The following is a 16,071-nucleotide window of genomic DNA, read 5'->3' as shown; positions in this document are numbered from 1 at the left end:
GACTAGAACAGGTAAATGTGAATCAGTTGTTTACTCTTTCAGATAAAACAAGGACTAGTGGGCACTCTATAAAGTTAGTAAGTAGCACGTTTAAACAAACCAGAAAAATGTCTTTTTCTCTCAATACATAATTAAGCTTTGGAATTCATTGCCAGAAGATGTGGTTAAGGCAGTTAGCTTAGCTGGGATTAAAAATGGTTTGGACAAGTTCCTGGAGAAGTCCAAAAACTGTTATTTGGCAGTAGCTATTCCCTTAAGACAGCTTGATTATTACTAGCATTAGCAACATGGGATCTATTTAATGTATGAGTACTTGAGAGGTACTTGTATACTGGATTGACCACTATTAGAAACAAGATGCTGGGCTTGATGGCCCCTCGGTCTGATCCAGTATGCGATCTTATGTTCTTAAGTTAGCTACAAGAGATCCATACTGGTACACAAGACAGATATGACCTTCACTATGTCCATGCCTACCACCAATCCTGTACCCACAAACAGGAAGACAGAAGACCCTGACATAGTGCCTTTTATTAGGGATGTGCATTTACTTAAAATGAATAAGGAATCCAAAATAAATAAGTGCATTTTCATTTTGGTTTGTTGAAACCCAAAGCAAATGGACAGTGGCCCCAAAATAACAAAAATGTTTATTTCCATTCATTTTCAGATCCCATTGAATTTGATGGGGCACAAACAACTGTAGTATCTTTTTTCGACTCATGATAAGCCAGTGATGTCACCATGAATCTTAACTGACTGGAGATGGGGTTGGAAGGCACAAGAAAAAAAGCAAAAAAATAGGACACATCAAGATCAAACATTCTGTTAACCAGCCTATCTTGGCTGGCATTGAGATAGATTGACAGTGACTTCCTTATTTTTTTTTTTGACCTGAATCTGAAAGAAAGATTGCCAGGCACCATTTTAGTTCTCTGCTGAACTGGAAAATGCAGAGGGAGGGAATGTTTCTGAAGCTCTCTCTGCTAGAATTTAACATTTCCTGAGGGCTGAACATCTCCAGTTTATCCGCTTAAGTAATTAACAAAATAAATCATAGCTTGATAACTTAGAGGCATGCCGACTTCCGGCGATGCCGTAGCCTGAGACGGAAGCAGGGGGATTGAGCTCCGCGGCCCCGCTCTCCATTAACCGTTCGTTATTATCTATTTGCCGCTTACTGTTGCCCCTCGATTCCTCCGACGGCCACGGGACGTGCCGCTGCCTCTTTTGTGAGATCCCGACGGGCGGGGGATGCGCCGGACCGGCACTAGGGGCCGCACGGAATGCCGACCGCACAAACCACGAGGAGCTAAAATGGCGGAGGTGGCGAGCCCAGCGGAGCCTCTTCTGGCGGCGATTTCGGAGGAAACCTTACGAAAGATTTCCCAAAGCGTCACGGAGGCGCTCGACAGCCGGTTAATCAAACTACAAACCTCTATTGAAGGCGTAAAATCGGCAGTGGAAGGGCACTCTAAGCGCTTAGATGCGGCAGAAACTACCCTGTCTGACCTGGGGGACAGACTGGCTGCCTCGGAGCGCCACGTGGAGGAGCTGCAGGCCAGACAAAAAGAACTGATCGTGGCGATGGAGGCACAAGAAGACCGGGGCAGAAGGAACAATCTAAAAATTATTGGCTTGCCCGAAGCTGTAAAAGATGAGGAGCTTCAATCCCTGGTGGAGAACTGGCTCCCCAAACAGGTGGGCTTAGAGCAACTAGCCGGCGGCCTACAGTGTGAGCGCGTGCACCGGTTTGGCCCACTGCGCGATGGGCAGGGCCGGCCGCGGCCCGTCATGGCCCGGATACTTAATTGGAGTCATAAAACTCAGCTATTACGGGCATATCGGCAGCGGGAGACCCTGGAACATTCCGGTAGTCGGCTGTTACTATTTAATGATTTCTCCGCGGGCACGGCGGCGCAACGGAAGCTTCTGGCCCCCGCGTGCACGGAGCTTCACCGACGTGGCATGCGTTTTGCCTTACTGTACCCTGCCAAGCTCAGAGTGTACCACAATAACCAAACCCGGTTCATCACCTCCAAAGAGGAAGCGGATCGGTTTATTGCTTCTCTGCCGTTGGGAGCTGCAGAATGACATCAAGCCACCTTGGTTGGAGAAGTTGCGGCATGGCGCTAACCCTTGAGGCAGGGGTTTCCACTATAGAATTATGTGCTGCACTTCCCCTTTTGGCCGAAACATGCCTCTATTCATCAGTTTATTGAATGACCTCACGAGGCTGGAAGTCCCGTTTTATCTTGTTTTATCTTGTTATTTTGCCTTTTTCCCGGCACATGGCTTGTTCAGGTTTTTGCAACAGGACTTGCTGGTACGCATTATCATTATTCACTGGATGGTATTGATTTGGCTGTGCTTGAAGGGCAGATATGGTATACTGGCTGTTGGTGGGGGTGGAGGGGGGAGAGCGGGGCTGGGGGTCTGGCACCCCGATGGCAAGGGAGCATCGGGGGCCCTACTCCTGGGAGTTGGTGGTGTTAGTATGCAGTTTGAGTGTGGAAGTGTTGGTATGAATGGGTGTGAATGTGTTACGGGGGGAGGGGATTATTGGGAGGGACTTGAGCGGTGCCTTGGGTCGTGTTTCCTTTATAGTGGGGCCATGTCTAGTGAATTTTTGCTGGTTCTATTCCCCGTGGCTGAGGCTGGGTGGCTGCGGGATGTCTTTACAAACTGTCCATCGGTGCCCTACGGGGCCTGAGGTTTTCAGTATCCCTCCTATACACCTCAATGGCGCAGGTTAAATTAGTTTCAGTGAATGTAGATGGAATCCATTCCCCAATAAAACGCACTAAATTACATACAATGTTTAAACGCCTGAAGACACAGGTGGCGTTCTTACAAGAAACTCATTTCGGAGACGCGGAGCACGCTAAATTGAAGCGGGACTGGGTGGGCCAATGCTATTACTCGTCTTTTACTCGGCGTAGGAGGGGAGTGGCTATTCTTATACATAGGAATTTGCCATTCCAGCTCACACACTCTTACCCCGATACAGAGGGCCGTTATATCCTGGTAGCGGGGACACTTTATCAACAGAAAGTTGTATTTTGCAATGTATACGCTCCTAATGTGTATGCGCCAGGGTACTTTGCGAGTCTCATACGTCTGTTAATGGATTTTCCAGACCACAGCCTGCTTGTGGGTGGGGATTTTAATGTAGTGGCCAATAAATCTGTAGATGTTCGGCCTCCCAAGCTGCCCTCCCCGACAGACGCAGTTAAGGGCATTAATTTGTTATGCCAGGAGCTGCAGCTCTTGGATGCGTGGCGGGTGCTTCACCCTCAAGATAGGGATTTTACTTTTTACTCTCACCCACATAACACCTACTCCAGATTGGACTATTTGTTGCTTTCGGAGCGCTGTTTTCCCCAGCTGGTGGACGCTACCATTGAACCAATGGTATTAACTGATCACGCCCCGATTTCTCTTACCCTGAGTTGGGGCCGCCGTCCTCACCTACCGTTTTCCTGGCGCATGCGCCCTGATCTCTATCTCGATGCTAAGTTTAAAAAATACCTGCAAGACAGCTGGGTAGACTATGTGACTCATAACCAAACCCCGGACGTGGGCCCGGAGACGGTGTGGGCAGCGGGGAAGGCAGTGATGAGGGGGGTCATAATTGCCTAAGTGGCTAAACAGAATCGACTAAGGAATGCGGAGATCCTTAGGCTTACTGACCTTTTAAAAACCGCCCAGCTTCAGCATATGGGCACTATGACACCTGACGATAAGGCTTCCCTAGACGCGGCTCGTAAGGCCCTCAATAATCTCTTACATTTGCGCGCGTCTAAATCTTTACGGTACTACCGGTACCAATTGTATAAATATGGTAATAGATCTAGTAAACTAATGTCACATTTAGTCCGGCCACGGGAGACCAAAACGGCCATTTCGGGGATCCGGGATGGTCTGGGCGTACATAGAATGAGTCCCGAAGCCATAGCGGCCAGATTTTTAGAGTACTATAGGTTGCTATACGGAGAGAAACCCATGCGTACGGAAAGTGCAGAGGCTTTTTTCGGGGGGCAATCCTGGCCGACACTGCAGCCGGAAGACTTTGTCACCTTGAATCGTCCTATAACCACTCAAGAAATTTATTCTGTCATCCAAGGCCTTAAGCTGGGTAAGGCAGCGGGTCAGGATGGGTTAGGGTCTGAGTATTACAAAATCCTGAAATTCCCTATCTTGACTCCCTTACAAGCTTACTATAATAGCATGCTCGAAGGTCCCTCCCTCCCCGATACTGCCAATAGGTCGGTCATAGTGGTTCTTCCTAAACCGGGGAAGGATCCTCTGGAGGTGGGGTCTTACCGCCCCATCTCCCTCCTCAATGTCGATATTAAGATTCTCTCCTCTGTTCTCGCTGCCCGTCTGCAAGGTATACTCCCCACAATGATACATGCTGATCAAACTGGATTTGTGCGAGGTCGCCAGGGCGTGAACAATGTTCGTCGTCTTATTGCCGCTCTTAGTTACCAACCCCGGGATGAGGCCCTGATATTGAGTCTGGACGCCGAAAAGGCCTTCGATTCTATATCGTGGGACTATTTATTTTGGACTTTGAACAAATACGGCTTCACGGGCCCCTACCTGCGCTGGGTGTCCGTGTTATACCAAAATCCGAGTGCTACCATTTTATTGAATGGGCTGCCCACGGAACATTTCCCCATCCGTTGTGGGGTACGTCAGGGCTGCCCATTGTCGCCCCTTCTCTTTGTGTTGGCGATTGAGCCTTTGGCTTGCCGACTGCGGGGTGAGAAGGCGTTTTGGGGGCTCAGTGTGGGCGGTCATCCCATGAAGTTGGCGCTTTTTGCCGACGATATTTTGTTATTCGTGGGAAGGCCCCGAGAGAGTGTGCCGACTATTGTTCAACTGTTTACTCAGTTTACATCGGTGGCGGGTCTCCATATCAATTACGCAAAGTCAGAGGCGCTAGCTCTTAATGAGCATCTTCCCACTACATGGGGGGTCCCTTTCCCTTTCAATGGGCTAAGTCCGGCCTTCAATATTTAGGGGTGCAAGTTCCAAGGGACTTAAAAAAACTTTATGCCTTAAATATCACTCCCTGTATTGATAAGCTACAAGCGCAGCTAGCCTTATGGACCCCTCTCCCGCTATCCCTTTTGGGGCGTTGTGCCTTGGTTAAAATGGTCCTTGTGCCCAAATTACTGTACCTGCTCCATATGATACCTTGCTGGCTACGGGGGGTGGATATTGGTCGTTTGCGCTCCAGTCTACAAAAATTTCTGTGGCGGGGGAAACGGGCAAGACTGACTTACTCAGCTCTGGAGCTGCCTGGAGCCCGGGGAGGGCTTAACATGCCAGATTTTCGCTTGTATAACGTTGCATGTCAGTTGAGGTTTGTGGGCGAATGGCTCACCGGAACTTACCGTTTATGTGCACCTGGCATGCTCTCGAGTATGGCAGCCCCCATTTCGCCACTGAGCCTCATGCAGTCTCGTGCCCAGATACGTTGTGCTGCCTCGTACCCTGTCACCCTACTGTCTCCTTGTATTCGAGCTTGGGGATGGTGGCGACGGCTCGTTGCCAGACCTGGTGCTCGATCCTTGCTTATTCCCTTTGTACGCAATTTAGAATTTTTACCGGGGCAGGACAGTAAGGCTATATTTCAGTCTTGGGAGAATAAGGGTATATTGTTTGTGTATCATTTGTTTGATGATGCTTCTGGACACTTGTTGGACTTTGCGACCCTACAGCGCACGTATGGCATCCCCTCCAAGCAGTTCTATGCTTTTCTTCAGGCCCGACACTATATCCGCTCCTGTGCGTGGACTTCTGAGGACTTAGTACTGGAACTCAAATTTGCCAACACTTTCTTTGACAATGCTTATCTCGCCAACACTATTACTGGCTGGAGGAAGTTGGGTCAGAACCTTCGCAGCATGGACAGAACAACACATTTGGCGAGCCGTTGGTCTGATGCTCTACATTCTTCAGTTACGGGCGCTCAGCTACTTGAGATTTTTGCTCATTTACACCACATGATTCCAGATATTGGCCTACGGGAAGTGCAGTTCAAAATTATACACTGGTTGTACTGTGATGATGTTCGTCGTTCTCAGATGCGGTTGACCGCTACGCCACTGTGTATCAAATGCGGATTGCACCCTGGAACACTCCTCCATAGACTATTTGACTGCCTAACGCTTCGAGCTTTTTGGACAGCCATAGGTACTTGGCAATTGCCTGGGAGTGACCGTTGGACTCATGGGAAGGGTGCTATTGTGCAGCTCTCTCCCACTTTCGGTGTTGGATAGACGCTCCAAAGTGAAATTCGAAAGAGTGGCGGTTATGCTGGCGTGTCGTACGATCCTGGCGGATTGGATTGTCCCGGACAATGCACCAACTTTTCTCGCTTGGGCTCGTCGCATGGCTGACTTGGCACAACTGGAACGTATGGACTTCCTCCTGGGTCACCGGAAACCGGACAAGGCTTACTGTGCATGCTGGGATGCCTGCGTTTTAGCCCTACCCAAAGACTTGCAGGATGATTTACGATCTCATGGCTACAGGGCTGATTGGGCTGCTCAAGGGGGGGTGGGGGGGTCTCATTAGTGTTAGTATGAATGTGTATGACTGTGGAATGAATGTTGGGGTTGGGGGAGTGGGATGGGGTAGCAGTATTGAGGGGTTATACAAAATTACTGGTGTTTCAGGTGACTCATAACTGCTGAAGTTTCTCTGTAACAGTTTCCTAAGTTTTGTAATATTGTTTTGTTCGCTCAGAAGTTTCTGGGCGCGATTGGTTGTTCACTGCCTGCTAACGCCAATAAAAAATACTATTTTGACAAAAAAAAACAACTTAGAGGCATGCCAGGAACGTAGTTACGTTCTTGACAATGGTCGTACAATTAGCTGGGTTCTTGAGACTTATCTGGCTAACTTTCCGATAGGCAACTACAGTCAGCATTGTGGGTGAATATCCAGCATAAATTAGTTGGATAGGTTTTTCCAGCTAATTTATCCAGATACACTGCCACTGAATATTGGGTCATTAATATATAAAACCCTAACTTTTTTTTTTTTTTTAAGGAAAGAGCTATTTTTCAATGGTAGGAGAAAGAAAAGTATTAAGAAAAATAAATTGTCCTTCTAAATTTAAAAAATTGTAACTTTTCTGAGTACAAGAGGGAGAAGAATATCTAATGTTATTACTCTAACTAAGAGTGGTGAAACATATGGTTGATGAAAAAGTTACCTGCTCTCCAATGGCACATTACTGCCAAGGACCCAGCTGTCCTGCAGCTGGACGGACTCAGGTGTGGTTTGCAGCTCGGCGGGCAAAGCAGCCGGCGGGGCCGGACTCTGATTCCTCCTGTTTGTCAGTGAGTTGCGGTTGAGAGATGTGATAGAGGGATGATGTGGCGCAGAATGCTGCTTGAGAGAAGGCGGCAGAGGTTGCAAGGTGGACTGACCTTGATTGTTTGAAGGTTGCTCTAAAGAAAACAAAGGAAAAAAAAATAACTATTTCTCAGGTTTTCCAACGTTGAGTCAAAATTTAAATATAACTTCATACTATTATGTTCACATACTATTCTATTAGTGGACCTCTGTAACATTCTGCAGAAGCCACTTTACCCTTGACACACAAATATGTAATTAATATTCAACAGATGGTAAAATCTTTCTCTGTTTTAATTAGAGTTGTTTATTTTTAGTAAACCTACAGAAAACAGCAGTTGACAGATCCTCTATTATGTCTTTAAATGTAATCTTTTTTAACCCTGAAATTAAATAGGTAATATCAGTATAACACAACGGTTTTTAAAATGCATATAATCTCTAATTATTTAATGGAAGATTTTAAAGGCTTACTTAACTGCAATAAATTATTACAAGCTAGTTACAAAACAGCAGTAGACTACTCTAGTTTAGTGCATTTAAAATAAGGCAGATATGCTCTATGATTTGCTAATAGATACTAAGTATTCTTTAGCAGAAGGTCACTCTGTGAAGCAGATGTTGCTTCATGGATATTTAACAGACTGATTCGCATCTGATTACAACGTCAGAAGGCTCATATACTTAACGACCGTTACATCCATTAGAACACAGAAAGAACAGAGTTTCCAATTTCACACCACTGTATTTAGTATAACTACATTTTTGAGCAAGTCATAGGTGATGATGGTGATCACAAGAGTCATGTCATGCTTTCCTAGCTCTCCTCAACACCAAAACACGTAAAACTGTAGTCAGATTTTAGCAGATTTTTCAGGCCTATTACAATACATCCTAGTTTGCAATGTGCTTTTCTTGTGTTTGTTGTGAACCTTTTAAGGCTGAGGATGGTTCTGCTATATGAAGCAACCTTTACTGCGTTAGAACTGGCTCTACAGAGCAACCTAAGCTGGATAAAACATCCTGTCTAAAGAGAGATGATGTTTCTGACCATTAATGGTAGACATTTTGTAAAGGGATATGTAGTGCTGTGAACAAAGCAATAAGGGCAATCTAAAGTGTACAAAGAGGATAAGATATTTTCTGTTAATTTTTGGGATTTCCGCATATATGTGAACTTTCCTAAAGCCTATATAGTATGCTCATCAACCTTCTTTCAATTCAGTTTTTTTCCATCAGTTTTGAAGGATTTATTTTTCACTTTTACTTTTCACCAATGATCCTACTGGAGTTGGACCATATAAGTTAAACACTTTTGAGCACATATAAATAAGATATTGTTGTGTCTGAAATGTAGGCAAGTGTTTGTTGGTTCATTGCTCTTCGTATGAGCTGACAATGTGATCACATAATGATCAGAGAACTTTCTACATTTAGTTGGTGATGCTGGCAACCTGCTCATTAGATCATGCATGTTAAGAAGAAACTGATAATATATGACACAACTCTGAGCAGGAGGTAGATGGGGGTTCATCACATGATATAAACAGTGGCTACACCTTGATTAAGAAAGGGTTGGAGCCGACGAAGAAATCTTAAAAAGTAGTATCCATCAGATATGAATATGAGCTAAAATTTTTAAGATTGATTCAAATCTCACTCCCAATATAAGGCTGGATTTTTAATTGCCCGTGTGCATAAAAGATAGGGGGGTTATGCGCACGGCCGGGCCTTGCACTCACAGCACACATTTAAAAAGCAGCCCGGCCGCGCATGCAACCCCTGTTATGCACAAAAGAGTTAGGCCTCAGCAGTGGGGCAGTCCTGGGGGGAAAGGCGGGGCTAGAAGCGCCCAGGACAGCGGGGGATGGCAGTAGCAAAACATAAGTTTAAAAAATGTGTGTGTGTGTGGGGGGGGGCTAGGATAGGGATAGGGGGAGTGTAGGATACGGGAAAGGGAAGGGAAGTTAGGGTAGGGGGTAGGGAAGTTTCCTCCCAGTTCCCTCCCAGTTCCCTCCTTAATTGGAGTGGACTGGGAGGGAACTGGGGAAGCCCAATGATGCGTCGCCATGTAGATTTGCTAAATGATACCTCCCTCCTTGTGTACGCCGATCGGGATTTTATAACATGCGTGTGCCAGCACTGGGTAGCACGCTCACATAGACGCACGTGCATTCTTTTTAAAAATCTACCCAAAAGTGATGACACCCATGATCTGAACTGGATTTCCTGCCATGGAAGGACTTGGAAACCTAGGCTGGCTAGGTTTCCTAGCAAACCACATTGCTTCTGACTGTTAGACTATTATCAAATTTTGCCAGGGAAACTGTAGTGTTAGGGTTGTATATCTGCTTAGGGATAGCAAGTAAATCCAAGACTTTGTATCAGAGTAGCAAGGGCTGCAAGATACAAATTGAAAAGGATAGGTAAAAGCATTGACCCATGAAGAATGCCTCAGTTCAGATGACTTATGGAAGATACAACCTGTTTTCTAAAAAAAAGACTCAAACCAGTCTATTTAGCAGGTGCTGATCAGTAAAGGGTAAAAGTGGTACTCAGATCTAAACAGGCAAAGAGAACAGCATTACCCTTATCAAGATGGAAACTAATATCTGTAGTTAGGGCTGGGAGGGCGATTTCTGCGCTGAAACACCTTCTGTATCCAGATTGCTTAGGATGCAGCACAAGTGTTGTAAACCTGAAAACTGAACCAGAACCACATTCTCACTGATTTTAGATAGGGCTAGAACATAACATAACATAAGAGATGCCATACTGGGTCAGACCAAAGGTCCATCAATCCCAGTATCCTGTTTCCAGCAATGTCCAATCCACATATCAAATACCCAAACATTAAATATATATCAAGCTGCTATTCCTTATTGATTAAAAGCAGTTTATGGATTTGTACCTCTAGGAACTTATCCAAACCTTTTTAAAGCCCAGTTACACTAAGGGGTAGATTTACGCGCGCAGGGGCACTCACGCGCCGGTGCGCCTATTTTGCATAGGCCGTCGGCGCGCACAAAGCCCGGGGACGCACGTAGGTCCTGGAGCTTGCTAAAATGGGCGGTCCGGGGGGCATATCTGCGGTCTGGGGGCGTGTCTGCAGTCTGGGGCGGTCCAGGGGCGTGGCCGAGTGCCCCGACACAGCGGCCTGTGTCGGGGCCTGGCCAGCCGGTGCGCGTAACTCCATCGAACAAGGTAGGGGGGGATTTAGGTAGGGCAGGGGGGGTGGGTTAGATAGGGGAAGGAAGGGAAAGGTGGGGGAAGACAAAAAAAAAGTTCCCTCCGAGGCCGCGCCGATTTTGGAGCGGCCTCGGAGGGAACGGAGGCAGACTGCGCAGCTCGGCGCGTGCAGGCTGCAGATTTCACGCAGCCTTGCGCGCACCGACCCCGGATTTAAAAGGCTACACGCGTATCTTTTAAAATCTGGCATACTTTTTTAAAATCTGCCCCTAACTGTTGTAACTACATCCTCTGGTAATGAATTCCAGAGCTTAACTATGTGCTGAGTGAAAAATAATTTTCTTCGATTTGTTTTAAATGAGCTACTTGCTAACTTCATGGAGTGTCTCCTAGTCCTATTTTCTGAGAGTGTAAATAACAGATTTACATTAACCTGTTCAAGTCCTTTCATGATTTTGTAAACCTCTATCATATTCCCCCTCCCCCCGTTGTCTCTTCTCTAAACTGAAAAGTCCCAACCTCTTTAGTCTTTCCTCACAGAGAAGCCATTCCATGCCTCTTAACATTTTTGTCGCCCTTCTCTACAACTATCTTTTTTGAGATGTGGCGACCAGAATTGCACACAGTATTCAAGGTGCCAAGGAGCAATATAGAGGCATTATGACATCCACCGTTTTATTTTCCATTCCCTTCCTAATAATACCTAATAGTCGGTTTGCTTTTTGGACTGCCACAGCACACTGAGCCGACAATTTCAATGAATTATCCACTATGATCTCTTTCCTGGGTGGTAACTCCTAAGATAGAACCTAACGCTGAGGTAGATCTTAAAAAAGTACGCGTGCGCGTACGTTTATTGGCGCAACCGGCGCGAACAAAAGGGATTGGCGCGTGCAAGGCTGCGCAAAATCGGAGCGGCCTCGGAGGGAACTTTCCTTTCGCATCCCCCCACCTTCCCCTCCCTTCCCCTATCTACCCCAGCCCTACCTAAATCCCCCCTATCTTTTGTTGTGCAAGTTACGCCTGCTTGAAGCAGGCGTAACCTGCGTGCGCCGCCTCGGCCCACCCCCGAACCATTGCCACGCCCCCGGATCCACCCCGGACCGCCCCCTGACCCCCGAACACGCCCCTGGACTGCCGACACGCCCCCTGGACACGTCCCCCCACCCCTTTTACGAAGCCCTGGGACTTACGCGTGTCCTGGGGCTTTGCACGCGCCGGCGGCCTATGTAAAATAGGCATGCCGGTGAGCAAGTGCCCTGCACGCGTAAATCCGGCAGGATTTACGCGTGCAGGGCTTTTAAAATCTAGCCCATTGTGTAACTACAGCAAGGGTTATTTTTTCCTATATATATACGGTATATCACCTTGCACTTGTCCACATTAAATTTCATCTGTCATTTGGAAGCCCAATCTTCCTGTCTCACAAGCACCTCCAGCAATTTATCACAATCTGCTTGATATTTAACTACTCTGAAGGAAGTTAGCTACATCTCTTGTGTTATAGTTAACTTCCATTCAAATTAATGCAGCTTGCAATTTCTTAGGGAAGCTGCATTATTTGATTTGATTAGTTTAGGGTATGGATGTATTTAGATGCTAATCAGCTCAAAACATACAATGCTGCAAACAAAATATGCAAAATACTTGAAATAACTTGCATTATCCTTGTATTAGGCCATTTACTGCATGGAATATAGCATTTACTGTGTGGTAAATGGTCTAACACGGCTTAGTGAACGAGGCCCTAAGTTTGTACCTGGGACAATGAAGGATTAAGTAACATGCCTAAAGTCACAAAGAGGAGCAGTGGGATTTGATTTCTGCCTTTCCCTAATAAATATGCATAAGATAGATTTGCATGCTGCCTCCATTGTATGCAAATCTCCTTCATGCACATTCCTAAGTAATCTGAAAACTATACCTGTTTGAGATACTTGAGGACTGGAAGTGAATAACACTGCAGTATGGGGTACATTTTCAAAGTCTTAGTTGAGATCTATGTGCATAATACTAGATATTCAGTTGTTTGAAAGTACATAGGCATTTTTACCTACATTTAAAAGTGGCATTCTAGGGGGCATTTTACGGGTATGTTGGAAACATACCCCCAAAATGCATAAATTTCAATTTAAAAAATAGGTATGCATCTAACATACAATGCTCAAGTGTACACATACATAGAGGGTCATTTATCAAAATGCGTTAGGGCCCTAATGCCCACAATAACGCCGTAATGCATGTGACAAATACCGCATCGCAAATTGCGTATACAAATTTTTCATTTGTATTCAAGTGGGAGGAGTAAATGGAAATGAGGGTCAGTTAGTGTGGTGTGGGTAGAGTAACGCAGGTAATAACTACACCTTTTTCCTGTGCATTGTGCCTGCGTAAGTTGTGTGTTACTGGCCGAAAACATTTTTATTTCAGTTCTGGGGTTTGGGGGGGGGGGGGGGGGGGGGGGGGAGGGGGAGAGAGCCTCTGTGGAGGCTCACTTATATCTGAACTTTTTATACCACTGTAAAAGGGGGTATTATGAACGTGGGGTGAGGTTTGGGGAGTAAGTTGGGTTTTGGAGGGCAGTTTTACATGCACAATTACCAACAGTGAAGATTTAATGTGATTTGGAGTGATGAAAGGTGAAAGAAGAATAGATTTGTAACATGTTCTCTCTACCTCACCCCTCTTACAGTGGTAAGTTAATAGTTTACTTTGTTGTGAGCATCTACAAAGGCGTTCTCTCACTCTCTTTCTCTCTCTCTCTAGCCAGCAGGTCAAAAGCCTGTCCGGTCAGTAATGCGATGATGAATGAAAATCAGATGGCTTACTGCAGCCGGAAAAGTATGCATATAATTTTGAAGATAGGCACCCTATTGAAAATAAATTCTTGTACATGTTAGGTTTCAAAACTGAGTTTTTTCAGCTGTGATTTCACAATAGTGGAATGCTTTACCATTAGAAATGCAGCTAGTTACATTTTAGAAGAAGTTGAGAAATTGGATGATGTTATGCGGGGAATAAGGTTATTAATGATCCGGAGGGGTGGGTATGACATTCAGCAAATGGCAGGCAGTGCTTGAAAGGGCAGTATATGGATTATTTGTGAATTGTATTATACTTTTGTGTTTTAATTTTACTTTTGTGTTTTATGCAATATATATTATTTTTTCTTTTAATTTTATCTTGCTATGGGAGTTTAAAAATTTAAACTAGAAAATGATTTATAAATGTTCTTAAAAAAATAAAAAAATAAATACTACTATTACACCAGTGTACATGGGTTCTAGGAAATGCCATACTGGGTCAAACCATCAAGCCCATCATTTTGCCTCCTATAGTGGCCATTGCAGGATACAAGAACCCAGCAGGACCCCATTACCAGGGATAAGCGGTGGCTTTCCCATGTCTACATGACTAATAGTGGTTTATTGGCTTTTCCTCTAGGAACTTGTCTAAGCCCTTTTTAAACTCAGCTATGCTAACTTCTTTAACCACATCCTCTATTAACAAATTCCACAGTTTAATTGTGAACTAAGTGATAAAAACACTTTCTCCAATTTGTTTTAAATATATGCTACCTGTTAGCTTCATGGAGTGTCCCCCTAGACCTAATACTTTTTGAAAGGGTAAATAACTTTTACTCATTCTAACATACAGGTGCCTATATACTAAAATGTTTTAATGCATCTTGTTAGTAAATAGGACCCAATGAGGTTCATTCAGGCCTATTTCTTAACAATGTGCATTAATGCATGTGATTGCATTCTGATAGAATAAATGTACCATCTGACCTAACACTGCTAGAGATTTAAAAAACAAAACAAAAAACAGTGTTTATTTGTGAGTCATTGAGACAAACTAACAAGCCAATACAGTGAAAATTGCGGGAAAGCCAGTGTTCAGTGTTGAGCACCCGCTCTCCCGACGCATGCCCAGACACCTCTACTGGGCACATGATTCTGTATGTAAATACGTGTATGTAAATTCTGTATGTAAATACGTGATTCTGTATGTAAATGAGGGGGTCGCGCTAATAAGGAGGCGCTAGAGACAATAGTGCATCCATAGCGCTTTCTTATTAGTGAAGAGGTGGCTGTCAGCAGGTCCCAAAAATCAATGCTCTATTTTACTGGCATCGGTTTTCGAACCTGCTTACAGTTATGGGTTAGGAAAATGGACACCAGTAAAACTGTGTCCATTTTTCTAACCACTGACTGGTGGGCAGAATTTTTTTTCTTTTTCATTTTTGGTTTCTCCAACTTGATATCACTAGGATATTAAGTCGGAGCGTGTACAGAAAAGCAGTATTTTCTGCTTTTGTGTACCCTTTTCAGAGTTGCTCAGAATTTAACTGTTGCGTGTGCCGGCCGCGGCAGACCCACGGCCCGGCCCCCTCACCTCTCTTTGCCAAATCCAGCATCTAGTTCCATGTCTCTGGAGGCAGTGGCCGCCGGCTTTGTCCTTGGGCCACCCCCGGTGCTCCAGTTTCTGCTACAGGCCTCTGTGCTCCATGACGGGCCTCTCCAGGTGGTCCACGGAGAGGCGCCACCGTTCAGCGCTACTCCCCTCCCTAGGCACACACGCGCAGATCACTGTTGCTTATGAAGGGCCCACGGCAAAAACTTGGCCACAGCCCTGGATGATGACATCACCGAAGCTCTGGTACTTAAGGCCGGGCTCGGTTCCTGATAGTCGCCTTTGCAACAGGTCTCCTCGCTGGTCATGTACTTCATTGCCTCCTGGTGATTCCCGTGTTCCTGATCCCTGCAAGTTCCAGTTCCTGTTCTCCTTCATTCCTGATTCCTAGCCCTTCTCAGATTGATTTCTTGGACACAACCTCTGCATTGCCTGACCACACTACTGATACTCTCCAAGCCTGGACCTCTGCATCACCTGACTACACTACTGATCCTCTCCAAGCCCAGAACTCTGCATTGCCTGACTACGCTACTGATCCTCTCCAACCCTAGACCTCTGCTTTGCCTGACCATGCTACTGATCCTCTCCAAGCCCAGACCTCTGCTTTGCCTGACCAAACTACCGCTCTTCTCCAAGCCCCGATGACTGCTTTGCCTGACCATGCTACTGCTCTTCTCCAAGCCCTGACCACTGCTTTGCCTGACTACAACATTGATCTTCTCCTTACTTAGACCTCAGCCTTGCCTTCGCTCCTTCTTTGCCACCGTCCCTGACTCCAGTTTGTCTACGACGCCTCTTCAGTCTACGTCCTGGACTTGGCCTATTCAGGCTTCGGCCTGTTCTTGCTCGGGTGCCCTCTGTCTGACTTTGGTTCTATTGGTGCCCGGGTCTCCGGGACTGCACCTCGTCCAGTACAGACTTCCCAGCTTTGCTTTTGCTGCCTCTGGGCTGACTTCTCTACTTCTCCATCGACGATGACATATGGAGGTCCACCTAAGCCCAGCTGGCCCCGGTACCCAAAGGCTCAACCCACGGGGAACGAGGGCTGATATTGTGAAGTGCCAGCCGGCCTCCGTCCATCAGCCC

The 16,071-nt window shown here is 45.9% G+C and overlaps 1 protein-coding gene across 4 annotated transcripts in view; it reads right to left on the bottom strand.

Annotated features, from left to right (window-relative positions):
• The window catches only part of TENM3 (teneurin transmembrane protein 3), a 1,731,308-nt gene that overhangs the window by 470,648 nt on the left and 1,244,589 nt on the right, over positions 1–16,071 (bottom strand). For all 4 annotated transcript variants that reach the window (XM_029581140.1, XM_029581227.1, XM_029581302.1 and 1 more), the window contains one exon: positions 7,235–7,472. In XM_029581140.1, the coding sequence (XP_029437000.1) occupies positions 7,235–7,472 (238 nt within the window). The remainder of the gene's footprint in view (positions 1–7,234; positions 7,473–16,071) is intronic.

This window comes from Rhinatrema bivittatum, chromosome 1, assembly GCF_901001135.1.
Source record: "Rhinatrema bivittatum chromosome 1, aRhiBiv1.1, whole genome shotgun sequence".
Taxonomy (NCBI): Eukaryota; Metazoa; Chordata; class Amphibia; order Gymnophiona; family Rhinatrematidae; genus Rhinatrema; species Rhinatrema bivittatum.
Note: the sequence above shows the minus strand (reverse complement) of the source record. Positions and strands in the feature narration are given on the sequence as shown.